The 21,646-nt window shown below is 41.6% G+C and overlaps 1 protein-coding gene across 2 annotated transcripts in view; it reads left to right on the top strand.

Moving 5' to 3' along the window:
* The window catches only part of LOC110001688 (sodium channel protein type 4 subunit alpha B), a 48,180-nt gene that overhangs the window by 18,564 nt on the left and 7,970 nt on the right, over positions 1-21,646 (top strand). For both annotated transcript variants that reach the window (XM_065956754.1, XM_065956753.1), the window contains exons 12-28: positions 2,820-2,892; positions 3,303-3,520; positions 3,662-3,733; positions 3,834-3,926; positions 5,167-5,523; positions 7,679-7,835; positions 8,018-8,214; positions 8,390-8,483; positions 8,571-8,725; positions 9,132-9,305; positions 9,688-9,804; positions 10,160-10,444; positions 13,888-13,941; positions 14,529-14,661; positions 14,896-14,987; positions 16,165-16,435; positions 16,532-17,138. In XM_065956754.1, the coding sequence (XP_065812826.1) occupies positions 2,820-2,892; positions 3,303-3,520; positions 3,662-3,733; positions 3,834-3,926; positions 5,167-5,523; positions 7,679-7,835; positions 8,018-8,214; positions 8,390-8,483; positions 8,571-8,725; positions 9,132-9,305; positions 9,688-9,804; positions 10,160-10,444; positions 13,888-13,941; positions 14,529-14,661; positions 14,896-14,987; positions 16,165-16,435; positions 16,532-17,138 (3,149 nt within the window). The remainder of the gene's footprint in view (positions 1-2,819; positions 2,893-3,302; positions 3,521-3,661; positions 3,734-3,833; positions 3,927-5,166; positions 5,524-7,678; positions 7,836-8,017; positions 8,215-8,389; positions 8,484-8,570; positions 8,726-9,131; positions 9,306-9,687; positions 9,805-10,159; positions 10,445-13,887; positions 13,942-14,528; positions 14,662-14,895; positions 14,988-16,164; positions 16,436-16,531; positions 17,139-21,646) is intronic.

Here is a 21,646-nt window from a genome sequence, read left to right as displayed (position 1 = left end):
CAGGTAAATAACCAGCAGGTAAATAACCAGCAGGTAAATAATCAACAGGCAAATAATCAACAGGTAAATAACCAGCAGGTAAATAACCAGCAGGTAAATAATCAAGAGGTAAATAACCAGCAGGTACATAACCAGCAGGTAAATAACCAGCAGGTAAATAACCAGCAGGTAAATAATCAACAGGCAAATAATCAAGAGGTAAATAACCAGCAGGTAAATAACCGGCAGGTAAATAACCGGCAGGTAAATAATCAAGAGGTAAATAACCAGCAGGTAAATAATCAACAGGCAAATAATCAAGAGGTAAATAACCAGCAGGTAAATAACCGGCAGGTAAATAACCGGCAGGTAAATAATCAAGAGGTAAATAACCGGCAGGTAAATAATCAAGAGGTAAATAACCAGCAGGTAAATAACCAGCAGGTAAATAATCAACAGGTAAATAACCAGCAGGTAAATAATCAACAGGCAAATAATCAAGAGGTAAATAATCAACAGGTAAATAACCAGCAGGTAAATAACCAGCAGGTAAATAATCAAGAGGTAAATAACCAGCAGGTAAATAACCAGCAGGTACATAATCAACAGGTAAATAACCAGCAGGTAAATAAGAAACAGGTAAATAACCAGCAGGTAAATAATCAACAGGTAAATAACCAGCAGGTTAATGATCAACAAGTAGATAACCAGCAGGTACATAATCAACAGGTAAATAACCAGCAGGTAAATAATCAGCAGGTAAATAACCAGCAGGTAAATAATCAACAAGTAAATTACAAGCAGGTACATAATCAAGAGGTAAATAACCAGCAGGTAAATAATCAACACGTAAATAATCAGCAGGTAATATTCAACAGGTAAATAACCAGCAGGTAAATAACCAGCAGGTAAATAACCAGCAGGTACATAATCAACAGGTAAATAACCAGCAGGTAAATAATCAAGAGGTAAATAACCAGCAGGTAAATAACCAGCAGGTAAATAACCAGCAGGTACATAATCAACAGGTAAATAACCAGCAGGTTAATGATCAACAAGTAGATAACCAGCAGGTACATAATCAACAGGTAAATAACCAGCAGGTAAATAATCAGCAGGTAAATAACCAGCAGGTAAATAATCAACAAGTAAATTACCAGCAGGTACATAATCAAGAGGTAAATAACCAGCAGGTAAATAATCAACACGTAAATAATCAGCAGGTAAATATTCAACAGGTAAATAACCAGCAGGTAAATAACCAGCAGGTAAATAATCAACAGGCAAATAATCAACAGGTAAATAATCAGCAGGTAAATAACCAGCAGGTACATAACCAGCAGGTAAATAACCAGCAGGTAAATAACCAGCAGGTAAATAATCAACAGGCAAATAATCAAGAGGTAAATAACCAGCAGGTAAATAACCGGCAGGTAAATAACCGGCAGGTAAATAATCAAGAGGTAAATAACCAGCAGGTACATAACCAGCAGGTAAATAATCAACAGGTAAATAACCAGCAGGTAAATAATCAACAGGCAAATAATCAAGAGGTAAATAACCAACAGCTAAATAACCAGCAGGTGAATAACCAGCAGGTAAATAACCAGCAGGTAAATAACCAGCAGGTAAATAATCAACAGGCAAATAATCAACAGGTAAATAACCGGCAGGTAAATAACCGGCAGGTAAATAATCAAGAGGTAAATAACCAGCAGGTAAATAATCAAGAGGTAAATAACCAGCAGGTAAATAATCAAGAGGTAAATAACCAGCAGGTAAATAATCAACAGTTACATAACTAGCAGGTAAATAATCAAGAGGTAAATAACCAGCAGGTAAATAATCAACACGTAAATAACCAGTAGGTAAATAATCAACACGTAAATAACCAGCAGGTAAATAATCAAGAGGTAAATAACCAGCAGGTAAATAATCAACACGTAAATAACCAGCAGGAAAATAATCAACATGTAAATAACCAGTAGGTAAATAATCAACACGTAAATAACCAGCAGGTACGTAATCATCAGGTAAATAACCAGCAGGTAAATAACCAGCAGGTACATAATCAACAGGTAAATAACCAGCAGGTAAATAAGAAACAGATAAATAACCAGCAGGTAAATAATCAACAGGTAAATAACCAGCAGGTTAATGATCAACAAGTAGATAACCAGCAGGTACATAATCAACAGGTAAATAACCAGCAGGTAAGTAATCAGCAGGTAAATAACCAGCAGGTAAATAATCAACAAGTAGATAACCAGCAGGTACATAATCAACAGGTAAATAACCAGCAGGTAAATAACCAGCAGGTAAATAACCGGCAGGTAAATAATCAAGAGGTAAATAACCAGCAGGTACATAACCAGCAGGTAAATAATCAACAGGTAAATAACCAGCAGGTAAATAATCAACAGGCAAATAATCAACAGGTAAATAACCGGCAGGTAAATAACCGGCAGGTAAATAATCAAGAGGTAAATAACCAGCAGGTACATAACCAGCAGGTAAATAATCAACAGGTAAATAACCAGCAGGTAAATAACCAGCAGGTACATAATCAACAGGTAAATAACCAGCAGGTAAATAAGAAACAGGTACATAATCAACAAGTAAATAATCAGCAGGTAAATAACCAGCAGGTAAATAACCAGCAGGTAAATAATCAACAAGTAAATTACCAGCAGGTACATAATCAGCAAATAGGCAGGTAGGAGAATGAGCAGAGGAGACATTTCTTCAATGTAACAGGAAGTCAGTCTGAAAAACACAGTCCTGTGGATGGGGGCTGGTTTAAATAAAGCTTTAAAAATGTGTTTGTATTGTTGTTACAGCAGGTGGCCTGCAGGGGGAGACCCTCAGAAACAAAGACTGGTGAAATGGAGGAAAAATCCACTGAGCTGGAAGGTATACACAAACACATTGTGTTAGTGTCCTCATTGTATTCATGTCCTCCCAGCTCCTGCAGCTACAAGTCCGATGTTGTCCTTGGGCAAGACACCCAAGTTGCTCCTGCTGCTTCTTCAGCAGCGTATGAATGGATGAGTTAATACTGATGGACTCTTTACTCAGCAGCCTCTACCATCAGTGTGTGAATGTGTATGAATGGATGAGTTAATACTGATAGACTCTTTACACAGCAGCCTCTACCATCAGTGTGTGAATGTGTAGGTTGCTATGGAGAACAGACTGTTGTTCGGGGCGCAGCCCTAATCACAGGCTCTGGAGGACGAACTGTAAAGAAGTTAATTTAATGTCCGTGTGATCACTGTGGGGAAAAATGCCATCAGCTGTCTCTCTCTCTCTCTCTGTCTCAGGCTCAGATGGCTCGTGTTCACCATGCTGCGTCCTCTGTCTGAAGTGGAACTGTTGTGGTTGCTGGCAGTGGCTCAAACAGCGGCTCCACACCTTGGTCATGAACCCTTTCTTTGAACTTATAATTGTACTCTGCCTGATCGTCAACATAATCTTCATGGCAACTGAACATTTTCCGATGACAGAGCACTTTAATGAGCTGCTTGCCATCTCTCATCTGGTGAGGGTGTCACAGTTGTCTGAAGTTTGAATGTTTCGGTACCTGACTTGGCTGATTTGACATAACTGAGACTCATGGGTAATGTAGTACTAAGAGAGAGAACTAAAACAAGTGTGTATGGGATCCTCTGCCCCCCCTCAGGTCTTCACCTATATCTTCATCGCTGAAATGTTGCTCAAAGTTGTAGCCATGGACCCATACGGATACTTTCAGGTCAGGCAACTTCCTGTTTTTTTTCCAGTTAACTGACTAAGATTTAAAGCTGTTCCCAAGGTAACCTGTGTGTGCCAATTTTTTGTTTCCACTCTTACAGGTGGGCTGGAACATCTTTGACAGCATCATCGTCGTCATCAGTCTTATAATTCCATTTACGAACTCTATTCATGACCATTCCTATATACTGTTGGTAAGTTTGATGACATCATCCACCTGTCTCTACACCTGCTACACCTGTCGTCCTCTTTGATTACATGTCCTTTGACCTGTCTGTCTCCAAGCCTGTCTCGCCAGCCCCCCCCCTCGTCTTCCTATATCCTCACCTGTCTAACTGTAACTTAATCTGTCTTCCTGTCTGATTACATGTCCTCTTACCTGTTTTACAGTCTCCTCACCTGTCTCACTTTATTCTCACCTGACTCACTGTCTCCTCTTTACCTGTTTAAAGTCTCCTCACCTGTCTCACTTCATTCTCACCTGTATCCTGGTCTTCTCAACTGTCTCACTTTCTCCTCACCTGTCTCCTTGTCTCAACACCTGTCTCACTTCCTCCTTACCTGTGTGACAATCTCCTCACCTGTTTCACTGTCTACTCACCTGTGTAAATGTCTACTCTCCTGTGTCACCGTCTCCTTCCCTGTCTCACTGTCTACTCACCTGTGTCACTGTCTCCTAACTTGTGTCACTGTCTAATAACCTGTGTCACTGTCTACTCACCTGTGTCACTGTCTAATCACCTGTGTCACTGTCTACTCACCTGTCTCACTTTCTACTCACCTGTCTCACTGTCTACTCACCTGTCTCACTGTCTCCTCACCTGTGTCACTGTCTACTCACCTGTGTCACTGTCTACTCACCTGTGTCACTGTCTACTCACCTGTCTCACTTTCTACTCACCTGTCTCACTGTCTACTCACCTGTGTCACTGTCTACTCACCTGTCTCACTGTCTACTCACCTGTGTCACAGTCTCCTCACCTGTCTCACTGTCTACTCACCTGTGTCACTGTCTACTCACCTGTCTCACTGTCTCCTCACCTGTGTCACTGTCTCCTCACCTGTGTCACTGTCTCCTCATCTGTGTCACTGTCTACTCACCTGTGTCACAGTCTCCTCATCTGTGTCACTGTCTACTCACCTGTGTCACTGTCTACTCACCCGTCTCACTGTCTACTCACCTGTGTCACTGTCTACTCACCTGTGTCACTGTCTCCTCACCCGTGTCACTGTCTACTCACTTGTGTCACTGTCTACTCACCTGTGTCACTGTCTCCTCACCTGTGTCACTGTCTCCTCACCTGTCTCACTTTCTACTCACCTGTCACTGTCTACTCTCCTATGTCACCGTCGCCTCACCTGTCTCACTGTCTACTCACCTGTGTCACTGTCTGTTCACCTGTGTCACAGTCTCCTTACCTGTCTCCCGTGTAGCTGCGAGTCTTCAGGTTGGCCAGGTGGTGGCCGTCTTTCCACATGTTGCTAAAGATGGTGTGGACGTCATTGAGGGCTCTGATGAACCTGACTCTGGTCCTGCTCATCCTGGTGTTTGTGTTCAGTGTGGTCGGCATGCAGCTGTTCCATAAGGACTACGAAGACTGTGTCTGTCGCATCTCTCTGGACTGCACACTTCCACGCTGGCACATGAACGACTTCTTCCACACCTTCCTCATCGTCTTCAGGGTCCTGATAGGACAGTGGATCGAGACTACATGGGACTGCATGGAGGTCTCAGGTCCGGCCATGTGTCTGATTTTCTTCATGGTGGTTATGGTCATCGGAAACCTGTTGGTGAGTCCTTGAATATGAACTTCCTCTAACCTCGTCCTGTTTCCTGTACATCACTTGCAGTCCATCATGATGACTGCTATAGATTGAGAAAATATTTCTGTAGCCCTTCAGTGTATTGGTCTAGAGGTGGGCTCAGTTTGAAGGGGCCTGAAGCTGCACTGGCCAGCAGCAGGATACGAATACACTCCTGGCTGGCTCGCCAAATGTTGTTGGCTTATTTACCAAAGATAATTTAGATTCTTGTCTCAGAAAACACTAGTCGATGGTTTTCTTTCTCACTCTGCATCAGTTAATTTGCAGTTTTCAAGGTACAAAAAAATCTGAGCTGTCTAAAGAACTTATTCTACCATACACAGAGGCCCAAAGAAAGTTGAGTAAAAGGTGAAGAGCAGACCGCAGCAGGTAAGAAGAAGCAACAGCAACCTGAAAGTAGCCATAGCTAGCCTTAACTTGGCCCTGCACCCCTTTGTGAACAGTAGACCCACGCTCATGATGGATTAAGCTGGGTCTTTGTAATATAGCAATAAGTAAGGTATTTTACCTACTTTTTGTAACATAACAATGAGTATGGTCTTTTTACCTGCTCTTTTGTAATGTTAAAATACTTTTTGTAAAGTGTCTCGAGATAACACTTATGAAATGGCGCTTTAAAAATAAAGAGTGATTGATTGACTGATTGCACTTATTAAGTCATCATATTATGATGATAGATTATTATAATCATTCTGTTATCTCATTGGTGGCTTTACATACAATAGCAGCAGAACATACTTATCGGAAACACTCTAGTGCTGACACCAACCAGGATTCCTTTGCCCTCAACACTCTGAATTTCTGCATTTAGTCTTTATAACAACATCGAAGGTTTTAAATCAAGTCCAGAACCTGTTCCTGACCGTATCGGCTCCAGTGACATACTGCTGAAAAGGATCATCTTTGTACATTTTGGAGGTGGTTTAACAGTAAGAGTATGCTGCGGTCCTGACGGCGTACTAAACGGGGTACACATGAAATGTGACGTAACCAGATACACTATTATAGCTCTGATCACAGCTCTAGTTTTGGAGTTGGCCTGCCACCAGGCAATTGAAACATTTTCAGAGAAAATGTTATTTAAAGAAGGGTAAATCTGGCTTCTCTTGGCCTCAGGAGGAAACGCCACTGTCAGTTTGTTTCCAGCTTTGTTACAGGTCCAGAGTCTGTTGTAAAGTTCCTAAATGCATGCCCGGACTTCCTTTTCCCTGGACTAAACCCTGTATCCAGGATAGAACATTCCTGAACATTGATCTGTTCCTGGGTCTGTTTATGTTCTTGACTTGTTCGTGGACTTGATGCAGTCCCTGTATCAGTTTCATAAGGTAAGACGTGACTTAAAAAGAATGACGTGGAAGTGGCGTACAAAGCAACATAATCCATTATACAACACTGTGTGTAGTTCAACCGAGTCACAATATGAATTAAAGAGTGGACATTTTAAAAAATGTATTTATTTAACCTTTATTTAACCAGGTTTGCCCATTGAGAATAAGAACCTCTTTTTCTAGGGAGAACTGGCCAAGACAGGAAGCAGCAAAAAGGCAGAGTTACAGACGGAGACACAAAGAAAGACACCATTTACAAAGACATTAAAATAGAACCATCCATTACATCATCCAGAACCAGTTAAATCTGAGAGTCAAATCTGGGACACAGTAGGTAAAGCAGTTGAACTAAAAACATCGGCATCCAATAGAATCTGCTTCCATGTCTTTCATTTTTGCACGTCAATGATGATTGTTGAGCACGGAGATGGTAGAAGTGGCGTGCAGACAGTCTATGGTCGTGCAGTGATCACAGGGAATAAACGTCACCACCCCCTCCCACTCGCTCCAGGTGAATTCTCCTGGTTATATCCTGCTGCGTTCTCACATCAGCTCACTCTGACTTTCTGCAGAATAAATACGAGGAGGCTGGAGGAGAAACTCCGGGTGAAGAGAGAAACATTCAGCTGTTTGTGTTCACACATGATGCTTAGTGTGGAAATATAAGATGGTTTAAAGGAGTTTTCTGCAGGTGTGAACGCACCATCAAACCTGAATGTATTGTTCAGCAGCTGGTTAGATAAATGAAGTGTGAAGTATTTCCTGTTTTCAGAACCTGTGCCTTCCTGTCTCAGGTCCTGAATCTGTTCCTGACCATGGTACTGAGCTGGTTCAACGGTGACAGTCTGCTGCTTTCAGAGCGAAAGGAGAAAAAAAACCCTGACATCGCCATAGACCAGATCAAGAAAGCATTCTGGGCTTTGCTGGGGAAGGAAAAACCAGATCCCACAGGTGGGACCAGAACTTGAACCTGAACACAGATTATTATTTGTTGACTGAGTGATCGTTTAATTCATTATAAATATGAAGTTTGATTGGTATGTTGTTTGTTTTTTTTCTTCTGGTTTGTGTTTCTCTGTTCTTATAAGAAACTGGTGGGTATAACACTTTCTCTGGTCATACTTGAATGCTAGATGCTAACAGTAAGGACAGCAACAGGAAGGAGTACCTGGCCTTGGATGTTGTGACTTCAGACCAGCCGGTGTCCGAGAATCAAGACCTCAGCGGGAAAACCAGCAAGCATGTTGACACTAAGTCCCAGAGCGCCCCCATTGCTGAGATCGAGGATGAACTGAAAACGACTGACGATAAAGAAGAAAGAGTGAAAAGAGTAAACTTCTTCTGTTCTAATGCTGTCTTTGCTTCTCACATGAGCTGTTTGGACCCATAGTGATGGTTGTTCTTCTTCAGTTTACTCATCCTGCTAAACCAACATGGATTTATCCTGTCACTGAAACCTAATAGTAATGACTACCAAGGCTTGTAACACATGTGCTTCTGTTCAGAGTGATGACGACGTGCTGAATCATCCTGAGTGTGAGCAGGACGAACACAATAAAGGTGTTAAGGGAAACACACCTGAAGACTGCTGCTGTGACAGTACGAGTCTCTCTGAATGAAGATTCAAGCCTGGAGCCAATCAGTGATCAGTATCAGCTATGTTCAGTCTGTGTCTGTGTGTTTCAGTGTGTTACCGATGCTGTCCGTTCTTGGACCTCAACAAGTCCCAGGGTACAGGGAGGGTGTGGTCTAACTTCAGGAGAAGCTGCCTCTCCATCGTTCAGCACCGAGTCTTTGAGGCGTTCATGATCATCATCATCGTGCTGAGCAGTGCAGCTCTGGTAAGCACAAACGGTCTTAACAAAGTGTTATCCTGTTAATATCTGTTTGTTTACTCCAACAGTCAGGTCATAATCACATGATTTTCATGGAAAGGTCACATGACAAAGTGCAAACACTTTTCAAAACAAAGTCTCTTATTGCTTAGCTAAAGTCACTAAGTTGGCAGAATTTCAAAATAAAGTTGTAGATAAATAAGAGTGTCAGAAAAGTTATAATGGATGCACTGAGAGTTATATTATAGAGAGTTACATAGTCCTAAACACAATAATGACAGAGTCCAGCTCAATGTCTATTACATAATAAATACCTTATATAATATGTTAGAGCCTGTAGGATTAATGAAGTGTTTTATTGAACTGAGCTCATGAGTCTATCCAGCTCTAACATGTGTATGTATGTAAATAGGTGTTCGAGGACATTCACCTGCCACAGAGGCCGGCCTTAAAGATTGCTGTGGAGACGGCAGACCAGGTGTTCACCTTCATCTTCCTGCTGGAGATGCTTCTCAAGTGGAGCGCCTTTGGACTTAAAAAATACTTCACCAACGGGTGGTGCTGGCTTGACTTCCTAATCTTAAACGTAAGAAGATTAATCAATCACAGGATGATCAATAACTGATTATTGGTGAGGTATTGATCAGAGCAGAGGTTAAACCATTGGGGACATTTTTTCTGATTGGCTGTAAAACTTTTGATGCTGTTTCCCATCTTCATGCTAGGCTAAGCAAATGGCTTCGAGCTTACGGCTGTTAGCTAACGGTAGCTAGCTAAGTGCTGCTAGACAACGGCTGCTACTTAGCAGCGCTAGGTGTAGCTCTGTACGTAACATGAGGACTGAGAAGTTAATCAGAGCCAAGTTTTAGCCTGAATGGTGGACTGTTCCTTTAAATGTTTGAATCTAACAATTACACCTTCACACACCTGAGCCGTGATGTCATCAGCAGGTGTGTCATGTCTTCCAGGTGTCTCTAACATGTGTGACTACTGACCTGTTGGGACAATCTAAACCACTAGCCGCCCTCTGGTCTCTGAGAGCCCTGATACCTTTGAGGACCCTGTCTCGCTTCCAGGGCCTGAGGGTGAGACAGGCACTTTATACTTTAAACACACACACACACACACACACACACACACACACACACACACACACACACACACACACACACACACACACACACACACACACACACACACAGGTCAGTCTGTGTTTTGTTTTTACCCGTCTCTCTTTCTCTCTAACTGTATTTGTATGTGTGGTTTTTAACTGTCTCTCTTTCAACTTGTCTCTGTGTTCCAACCTTTCTGCCAGTCTGCCAGTCTGCCTGTCTGCGGAGAGATGGGCAGGGTCCGCACCTGTCTGGTTAACAGTATTTTAGTCATACCTGTCTGTCTGTGATGGGTCTAACCTGTTTCTCTCTCTCTCCCTCTTTACAGGTGGTCATTCGGACTCTGGTGCAGACCCTCCCCTCCCTGGTTAACGGTGTTTTGGTGTTTTTGATCGTGTGGTTGTTCTACAGTATTCTGGGCGTGAACCTGTTTGCGGGGAAGTTTTGGTACTGTTACGATGAGACGACAGAGCAGTTCTTCACTACCAAGGAAGTGGACAACAAGACCCAGTGTTTTGAGCTGATGTATGTAAACTCCACCGAAGTCAGATGGAAAAACATTAAGTTAAATTTTGACAACGTGGCGAATGGTTACCTGTCGCTGGTGATCGTGGTAAGTCCGAACAAACTCAAAGTCATTATGTTATGTTCAATGTGACAATGCCACAAAGCATTCTTTGAAATGTGGTTTAAACATTAAGGAACATTTACCACAACATAAGGTGATAAAAGGGAATCAACCGTTGAACCAAAAAACATAATTATAACACTTATTTTTTAACTGTTATTGATCTTATGTCAACCAAACAGTGATTGATTCATGTCTTCCTGAGATAGGATCAGACTAATGATCAGTAGCCTAAATCTAATCTTGAACTGATATATGAAACCATCGTCAAAGTCATATTAACAGTAAAGCTCTAGCCTGATAACAGGTTAGCTAACAGTAAAGCTAACCATACAGCTTCAGCCTGATAACAGTGAAGCTAACAGTTGTAGCAGACAGGGTGCAGACTGCATCCTGCTGCACAGCAGAGGGCTTTGAGGAAGGGGTGTGGCCTATGATAGGCAAATTGATGATTGTTTGCACCTGAGAGTGAGAGTGTGTGTGAGAGGAGGCGTAGGGTGCATTCGAATTGTCATTTTTGCTTAGGAAGGTTCCTAACATGGGCCCTTTCCGAATAGCCACAGTTCAGTAGGCAGTACGTACTTTTCAGTAGGGAGTTTCAGTATACTGAACTCTCGTGGTCATTCAATATGCATTTTTTGGGTCCACCTCAGTATACTGAACATTTCAGTATGGATACTAACTTCCGGGTTTCATGCAGTATGGATCGGATGCGTGCTTTCAGGAAATGAATTGTATTTTACCACCTACAATGCTGTGCGAAATTAAACGTAAATCGTCACGTCACGTCCGCCTCCAAATCAAAACAAACGAGCGTGGATTAATTGAATCAATTCTTAATCTAGAGTTAAAGTCCTGTCTGAAATCACTACTTTAAATTAACAACAGAAAATAAAACAAATGTCTGCATTATTATAAAACCTTTCCCCCTCTATTTAAATAATGATTTCACTATTTAAATGCATCTTTATTGGTTTATTTTACTTTACTGTATATTACTGTCTTTCATTTGTACTTTCCTTTATGTACTGTATGTTATTTAGTTATTTAATCTGCATTTTACTTGATTTAGATTGTGATATAGTTTTTTGTTTACCTGACTGTATATGCGCGTCACTCTTCTTGAATAAAGCTAAAAAAAAATTTAAAAAAATGTAAAAACGGGTGAATGCGGCCGGTTTGGGTAACGTAATTGACGTCACTTCCATACTGAATGAATCAGGAAAGACAGATCAGACAAAGTAGGAAAACAGTATATACAGCACGGATAGTAGGTACTGCCTACTGACAGATTGAGTAGGTACTTGGCAATTCGGATACAGCCTGAGTGAAATGACCCGGAAGCATTTAAGTGGCGGCCATGATAAGAGCCGTTCGAATTCTCTAAAAGCTAAGGAAAGGTGGGTCAATGCTTCCTTTATAACCTCCTTTAGCATAGGATACACTGGACCATCCTTTACGAAATGAGATAAAATATATGTTTGTGGCCGCAACATTTAAAGCGAGTCGTGCATCCGACCGTTCACGATCATTAACTATGACCGCCGTAAAGTGACGCAGATGATGTAAGAGATAAAAAGATAAGAGACATTTTTAGCCAGATGATGTTTTATTCAACATATTTCATTCACTTAAGAATGCTTTGTGCAGTTGTATGCTTAAAATATTATGTGTAGGTTATATGTTGCATAAATGTAACAATTAATTTCATACAATCATACTTATTTTGATGTTGAGTGGACAGGAAAGTGATGGTTTCACTTTTTTTACTCGTAGCCTGGTAGTCTATATTGCTTTTATTTCAATCCCAACCTTGTGGTGATTAGGATTATTTCACCGGCAAGAAGGCATAAGGGAAAGTTTTTTAGATGCGCTTTTAGTAGTCCATTTTCATAACATTGTAGTTTCAACATGGTGGACCCACGTCATTAACCTCCGCCGGCCGTCGCATTTAATTACGTCGCCTAGTGGAAAATGTGGTCGGATTGTCAGAGCAACGAGATTGCCTTTCCCAAGTCCTTTATGAATTCTCCTAATATCTTTCCTTAACCTCATGACGTTTTAAAGTGGATAGTGAAAGGAGATAGGAGGGACAATTTGAACGCACCCAGAGGATTGCTGCACAGTAGAGTGTTGCAAAGAGTGCCTTCTTTGCTCTGGAGGTATGGACTGGAGCTTTGTACATGATCAGGCAGTTAGGAAATTATCATTGGAGTGGTAACGCTGCAACCACTCTCAGGAACCAAAACCTGGACAGGTGATATCGTCTCACTCGCTCTCTGTGTTACCTCACCTCAAGACTTCCCCTGCTTCTGGTTTCCAATCTCTCCTTCCCCCGCCAAACAGCCACCCACACACCTTCACACACCTTCACACACACACCCTCAACCCCTCTCTTTCTGTAATATTCATATTTTTTATGAGAACATTGGACTGGTTTAAATCTTCGTTTTTGATGAACTTGAGATCATGGACTTTGACCTTTAGGTATATGAGATGTTTTGTTTAAATATGAAATATTTCTGTTGTCCTGAATTTATGTTTAATGTATAGGCTAAATGAACTTTGATTTAATTGTATTTCGTAGCGTGGTTTTGTGTTGAATTTAAGTGGGAATAAGAGCTATTCACCTTGAGACTTTTTTGACAGACTGTCTGGCGCCCAATTGGACCCCTGCTCGCTACACAGTGAAGCTAACCATAAAGCGTCAGCAGGATAACAGTGAAGCTAACCGTAAAGCTTCAGCCTGATAACAATAAAGCTAACCATAAAGCTCCAGCCTGATAACAGTGAAGCTAACAGTAAAGCTAACCGTAAAGCTTCAGCCTGACAACAGTAAAGCTAACCGTAAAGCTAACCGTAAAGCTTCAGCCTGATAACAGTGAAGCTAACAGTAAAGCTAACCGTAAAGCTTCAGCCTGATAACAGTAAAGCTAACCATAAAGCTAACCGTAAAGCTTCAGCCTGATAACAGTGAAGCTAACCGTAAAGCTTCAGCCTGATAACAGTGAAGCTAACTGTAAAGCTAACCATAAAGCTTCAGCCTGATACCAGTAAAGCTAACCGTAAAGCTTCAGCTTGATAACAGTGAAGCTAACCATAAAGCTTCAGCCTGATAACAGTGAAGCTAACCGTAAAGCTTCAGCCTGATAACAGTGAAGCTAACTGTAAAGCTAACCATAAAGCTTCAGCCTGATAACAGTAAAGCTAACCGTAAAGCTTCAGCTTGATAACAGTGAAGCTAACCGTAAAGCTTCAGCTTGATAACAGTGAAGCTAACCGTAAAGCTTCAGCCTGATAACAGTGAAGCTAACCATAAAGCTTCAGCCTGATACCACTGAAGCCTCAGCCTGATTACAGACTTTGTGTGTGTCTGCTCTGTTCTCTCAAATTCATAGTTTGTCTGTTTTGTGTTGATTCTCTGACAGACGATGTCGTCCGGCTGGTTTGATGCTATGTACGCAGCTGTGGACTCCAAACAGGTCAGAACACTCCCTGTTCACTTTACTGGTCCTTATACTGGTGTTTACACTGATACTGTAATTATACACGTATTTAGATAGTAATGGACTTAAGCATGTATAGCGCTTTTCTAGTCTTCTGACTTCACAAAGCCCTTTTACACTGCAGGTCACACCAACCCATTCACACACTGATGGTAGAGGCTGCTGTGTAAAGAGTCCATCAGTATTAACTCATCCATTCATACACATTCACACACTGATGGTAGAGGCTGCTGAGTAAAGAGTCCATCAGTATTAACTCATCCATTCATACACATTCACACGCTAATGGTAGAGGCTGCTGAGTAAAGAGTCCATCAGTATTAACTCATCCATTCATACAAACTCACATGCCGCTGATGAAGCAGCTGGAGCAAATTTGGGCTAAGAGTCTGGCTCAAGGAGATATCGGAGATGGAACTGCAGGAGCTGGGGATCAAACACCTGACCTTGGGTTTGAGAGACATCCTTTAGACTGGTACTGTACTAGTTGCAGTGCTGAAATTGTTTCTGTGTGTGTGTGTGTGTGTGTGTGTGTGTGTGTGTGTGTGTGTGTGTGTGTGTAGGTGGAGTCTCAGCCGGAATATGAGTACAACCTACCCATGTCCCTGTACTTCATATTCTTCATCATCAGCACCTTCTTCACCTTCATCTTCTTCATCAGAGTCATCATCGACAGCCTGCAGACAGAGAAGACAGGTGAGACAGGATGAGAGACAGACAGGCTGGGAAACAGACAGGACAGGTGAGACAGACAGGCTGGGTAACAGACAGGACAGGTGAGACAGGATGAGAGACAGACAGGCTGGGTAACAGACAGGACAGGTGAGACAGGATGAGAGACAGACAGGCTGGGTAACAGACAAGACAGGTGAGGTGCTAAAAGTCCTTTTCCTTCTTTCTTATCTTCTGTCGTTTGTCTTTCCTCTGAAGGGAAACATTGTTTTGCAACGGAGGATCAGATGAAAAAAATTGAAGCTTTGAAAATTCGTCTCTTGAGTAAATCGCCAGCTCCCCGTCCTCAGGTGAGTTTAGTGTTAATTCAGAAACCAGCTCACCGTCCTCAGGTGAGTTCAGTTCTAAGACAGTTATAAGGTGGGGGACATGGCCGTAACCAGCAGTGAGAACACAAGGTCTGGACCTTGGTAATTTAAAAAAAACCAAAAGAGCAAAAAGCAAAAGTCACAGACAGACCTACACTTCCTCTGTGTTTCTCGCTGCGCTTGAAGCGCACCCACCGTCTAGTTGTGGAAAAAACCCTCTGCAGGTGAGGAGAGAGAGAGGGAGATAGAGATAGGGGAAGCACTTGTTCACTGTTAGGACTCGCTGAATGAATCTGTTTTAGTGTTATTCCGTTTTTTGTTCGTTTTGTGCAGCTGCTTGCTGTGATTGTGCTCTCTTGGTATTTGCTGCGTCGTAATTTCCTGCAGTAGACTCGTGTTGTGATACAGGACGAAGTGAAACTTTTTGTTTTGCCTTTATTACTCTCTCTCTCTCAGGTGAGTGTGATAGTCAATCAAACTGTGCTGACCCGTCTTAAAAAAAACAACCACCCAGGAAAACGATATAGGCCTAATAAGATCACTGTATGACCATGTGTCAAAGAAAATGAATCACAATCTATTGTTTTCCATTCGTACTGGAGTATAAACTGGACAAAAAGACTAGATAAGAATCATAAAGTTCTGCAGAAAAGACAAACTTGTGAATAAAAACTGACCAGAATGCAGGAAAAGAAATGTAAGCTGCTTAAAATTTTGTCGGGGTGACCACAATCTAAACAGAAAATAGGGCCAATTTCACTTTCTAATGGCATGGAGTTTTCTGTTTGGATCATCACCTGGGGCCACATGTTATCCACAGATCATTGCCTTTACAAATAGGAAGTCATGTGTGTGAGTTTGTGTTTTGTTTGATTGGGCGTTTAGTTTGGGTTGCATTTGAAGGTATCATTATGGATGTGCATGCCCTGTACTGTCTTCAAAATAATACATTAAGAGAAAACATTTTGGACCTCACTATTTTCTAAACCCTGGTTACGGCCCTAGTGGGGGATACTCTCTGGATAACCTCAGACTCAAAGAAGTGACTCAGGTGAACAGAGGCAGGTAACCCAGAATAAATCAGATCAGAGACACTGAACACGTCAGATGACACACCTGTGGTCTCTGAGCTCTGATTCCTGTCTATGAATCTGCTCAGAACCCATGCCTGGCTCGGCTCTTTGACCTGGTGACCAGTCAGTGGTTTGAGGTCTTCATGGTGGTGGTTGTCTTCCTGAACATGGTGGTTCTGATGGTGGAGACTCCGTATCAGAGCTTCCAGACGGAAATCATTCTGAACTGGTTCCAGTTCGTCTTCCTCATCATCTTCCTCATGGAGTTCATCATGAAGATCATCCCACTCCAACAACACTACTTCACCTCAGGCTGGAACATCCTGGACTTTGTGGTGCTTCTGTATCTCCTCATAGGTGAGCTTATATATATTAATTTCATCACCTTGTTTGATGATGTCATCATCTTGTCTGATGATGTAATGCTGTGGTTCATCTCCTTTGTCCCCTCAGGCCTCTTTATCTCTGATTTCTTGGAAAAGTATTTCATCACACCCACCTGGTTTTCAATTTTGCGATTGGTTCGTGTCATGCGTGTGATCCATCTTGTTCAGGGTGGGATCAGGAAGCTGCTTTCAAACTTTATGATGTCACTTCCTGCCCTCTTTAACATCAGCCTCCTCCTCTTCCTCATCACGTTCAGCTTCTCCATCTTTGGCATGTTTAACTTTGCCTACATAAAGAAGGCCGCTGACATCGATGACATGTGGAACTTTGAGACGTTCTGGAGCAGTCTGACCTGCATGATAATGACCTCCACCACCTCCGGATGGTACGGCTTCCTGCTGCCCATCATGGACACGCCTCCTGACTGCGACCCTTTCATGGAAAACCCGGGACTGATGGGCATCGGAGACTGTGGCAACCCCATAACGGGTGTCATCTTCTTTACCACCTTTATCACCCTGACCTCCCTGCTCCTGGTTTACCTGTACATCGCTGTCGTCATGGAGACCTTCAGTTTAGAGGACGTAGAGTCCTTGAGTGACGAAGGCCTCCAGATGTTTTATAACACCTGGATGAAGTTCGACCCCGACGCCACGCAGTGCATACAGAAAAGGTAAGTCCCAAAACCTCAGAGTGAGTCTGTTCTAGTGTTATCTAACAGACTATAACAGACTCTAATGTGTACTCTAATAGACTCTAATGTGTACTCTAACAGACTCTAATGTGTACTCTAATAGACTCTAATGTGTACTCTAATAGACTCTAATGTGTACTCTAACAGACTGTAATGTGTACTCTAATAGACTCTAATGTGTACTCTAACAGACTGTAATGTGTACTCTAATAGACTCTAATGTGTACTCTAACAGACTGTAATGTGTACTCTAATAGACTCTAATGTGTACTCTAACAGACTGTAATGTGTACTCTAATAGACTCTAATGCGTACTCTAACAGACTGTAATGTGTACTCTAATAGACTCTAATGTGTTCTCCAACAGACTCTAACAGACTCTAATGTGTTCTCTAACAGACTCTAATGTGTACTCTAACAGACTCTAATGCGGGGGTCTCTAATAGGCGGACCATGGTCCGTGTCCGGACCCGGAAGCTGTCCTATCCGGACCCAGACCTGTAACCGTGAAATTAGTGAAAATTATTCAATTTTGACGGAGCGTTTTTATTTTAACCTGCGCAGCTTTTATCATCTTTACGGTAGTGGCTGAAACTCACAAACCAATTGCATGCGTTGTAATCATCTGACGTAATGATACTCAGCCAATCAAATCTGTGCATTCGAGTCATACCCACTTAAATCCGAACTGAGGGCACAGAAAATAAGTGATCTAAGAGCCCAATATGATCGATCCACCCGTATACTATCCCATTCATTCACTGCCCAACAACGTGCTAACGAATGTTCCTTGAGAGTGGCTTGGCTTTTGGGTCAACATAAAAAACCCTTTACTGACGGAGGGGTTGTTAAGGAGTGCATGAGTGCGGTAGCTGAAACCTTGCTGGAGGGTAAACAAAAAGCTTTGTGAAAAAATCAAGCAAATACCTATGTCAGCATTATCAGCCACACAAAAAAGTGAATTGTTAACCAAGGATGTGCTAGCCCAGCTGGATGAAGCCATTCATAAGGCACCATGCTTAGGCTTAGCTGTAGATGAGTCCACAGATGTGTCTGACAGTTCGCAGCTGTTAGTTTATGTCAGATTCTTCAACAAGGAGAAGAAAGAAGACCTGTTAGGTGTTACGCCCCTTCAGACCAGTACAAGAGGAGAGGACATCTACCTGGCCATAAAGGAGATGTTAACACAGAGGGGAATAGAGACAAAACAAGTGGTTTCAATAACCACAGATGGAGCCCCTGCTATGGTAGGGAGAGAGAAAGGAGCTGTGGCAAGAATGAAAGTGGACAATCCTGAGCTAATCTCTTACCATTGCATCATTCATCAATCAGCTCTGTGCTCCACCCAGTCAGATGAGTATGCTGAGGTTATGAACACAATGACGAGAATTATTAACTTTCTCAGGGCATCCTCTTCCCATCAGCATCACATGCTCAGGGAATTTCTCAGAGAAGTTGATGCAAATGCTGATGCTGACCTTCTGCTGCACAACAATGTAAGATGGCTCAGCAAAGGCAGGGTGTTGGTCCATCCGAAAGGAAATCGCAGCCTTTTTGGCACAGTTGAAGTGCCAGAAGGCAACACAATTTTCTCTCTTTTTAGAAGATGAGAAGAAGATGGATATGGTAGCTTTTTTGGTTGACATCACTTCACACCTGAATGAACTGAATGTAAAGCTACAGGGTAAGGAAAATACAGTTTGTGACCTGATGACAGCTGTCCGCTGCTTCCAGAGAAAACTTGAGGTGTTCAAGGAAGACCTGCAGGAAGACTGTGCACACTTCCCATCAGTGCAGGAACAGGTTCAGGGTGAGAGAGATAGATATTCTTTTTTTTTTCCAAAATATTTTTATTGGAAAAAAATACAAAACGATACTTCCAATCACAGAAATATAATTTACCTTTTTCCCTTTTTTCTGATAAGATAAGATGTAGAAAAAAATAATTTAATTAAATCACAGAGTAGAGTGTAATAAACAATGCACAACCCCCCACCCATGCCCCCACTCAGCGCATCATGACCAACACACATATTAATGGTTATTTAGGCAATACAAAAGGTGCAACAGTAGCAGGCACACATTCAATCGGGTAGTACCTCTAAATTTGTGAAATAGGAAATAAAGGGTTGCCATTTGTGGAAAAATTTTACTGTACATCCTCTCAACGTGTATTTAATTTTCTCAAGTTTCAAAAAAAACATCATGTCTTTGAGCCACCGGGAGATAGACGGATATTTAACAGACTTCCAATGCAACAATAAGGAACGTCTTGCTAGTAAGAATGTGAAAGCTATAATGTCCTTTTGTGTAGAGGTAAGTGCAAGTAAGGGGTCAGGAATCCCAAATATAGCAATCAGAGGACAAGGTTCGAGAATTACCCCAAGAACAGTGGACATAATAGTAAAATAACCCGCCCAGAAACCTTTCAGATCAGGACAAAGAAAAAACATGTGGCTAAGGTGACAAGGAGAGCCATGGCATTTATCACATTTGTCTTCCACTTCCGGATACAGTTTAGATAGTCTAGACTTAGAGAAATGCACCCTGTATAAGACCTTAAATTGGATAAGTCCAAGACGAGCACAAGAGGTGGTAGATCGTATCCTCTCTATGGCCTGTTCCCAGGACTCCTCTCGTATTTGCATTCCCAGTTCCTCTTCCCATTTTCACTTAAGTTTAGCATTTGAGTGATTGCTAAAAGCCAAGATAATATCATACAACTTTGAGATGATTCCTCTGTGATGAGGAGCAAATGATAGCGTGGTTTCCCATCGCTGTTCTGGAGGTAAAGAGGGGAAATTAGGGAAACACTTACTAACAAAATTGCGAGTCTGAAAATAGCGAAACAGATGAGTAACAGGGAGGCCGTAGCGAGATGACAAATTGGCAAAACTATCAAAGACACCATCTACATACAGATATTTGAATTGTGTAATACCCTTGTCATACCACACTGAAAATGTTGAATCCGAAAGTGATGGAGGAAATAAATGGTTGTTATTTAAAGGACCCAAGGAAGATGCAGCAACAAATTTAAAATACTGTCTAAATTGATACCAGATCTTGAGTGTGTTAAGAACCACTTGATTATCAGTATATAGAGAGGGTTTTGTAGGTAAAGAGGAATAAAGTAGAGCAGGAATAGAAGATCCCCTACAGGATGATAGTTCCAATTTACACCAAGAGGATTCAGGAGATTTTAACCAGTAGCAAAGTTTATGGATGTAAGTAGCTCAGTAATAAGTTAAAAAATTAGGTAATGCACGTCCTCCACTAAGTCTGCATCTCTGCAGTAAAGTTTTACGAACCCTAGGTGATTTCCCAACCCAAATAAAAGAACAAATTATCTTATCCAGTGAATCAAAGAAATATTTTGGCAGAAAAAGAGGAATTGACTGGAATAAAAATAGAAATTTTGGTAAAATATTCATTTTAACCACATTGATCTTGCCAATTAATGAAAGGGGGAGGTTACCCCATCTTTGAATATCGGATGTAATCTTTGAGATAAGGGGAGTGAAATTAGCAGATGCAAGGCTAGATAAAGAATGAGTCACTTTAATACCTAAGTATTTAAACCCCGATGGACTAAATTGAAAAGGTAAATCTGACTGTTGAAGATGACATGCTGCAGTATTAATGGGAAAACACTCACTTTTCCCCAAATTTAATTTATAACCTGAAAAGGTGCTGAAGTTCTCCAGAATACTTAAAATAGCAGGTTGGATCTTTGTCCCTTTTGAAAAGGAGAGCAATAGTGGTTTGTGTCAAAGTTGGTGGTAATGCACCACACTCTATGGATTCATTAAATACAGATAAAAGTAGCGGTGCCAATTTACCAATAAATGTTTTGAGAAATTCAATCGGAAACCCGTCAGGGCCTGGGGCTTTGTTAGATTGCATAGCTTTAATTGCATTTGATACTTCTTCAAGGGAGAGTGGTAAGTCCAGTTGCCTGGCAGTATTAGTATCAATGACAGGATTAGAAAGGTTCTGAAGAAATTTGTTCATTTTAGTGTTGTCTGTAGGAAATTCAGATTTATATAATGAAGAGTAAAATGATTTAAAAGTAGCATTCATTTCCAAGGTATCTGTAGTAATAGTGTCATAAGTGTTTTTAATTCTAGGTATCAAACGGGAAGTGGCCTGTCGTCGTAACTGATGTGCCAGTAAACAACCCGCCTTGTCACCATGTTCATAATATGAGCCACGCCTACATAGTAACAAGCGCTCTGCCTCTTTAGTTGAAATGAGATCGAATTCTGCTTGCAAATCCAAACGCAGCTTAAGTAGTTCCGGAGAAGGGTTTAGTGCATATCTTTGATCAAGGTTACTAATTGCAGACGTAAGTTCATTAAGCCTAGCATTAATCTTTTTATTAGAGAGAGCAGAGTAAGAGATAATTTGACCTCTCAGGTAACATTTAAGTGTCTCCCATAGCAATGAAAATGAAGAGGAGTCATTTTGATTGAAAGACAAGAACT

The sequence above is a fragment of the Labrus bergylta genome, chromosome 7, assembly GCF_963930695.1.
Source record: "Labrus bergylta chromosome 7, fLabBer1.1, whole genome shotgun sequence".
In the NCBI taxonomy this organism is placed as follows: domain Eukaryota; kingdom Metazoa; phylum Chordata; class Actinopteri; order Labriformes; family Labridae; genus Labrus; species Labrus bergylta.
This window is presented reverse-complemented; position numbering and strand designations above follow the sequence as displayed.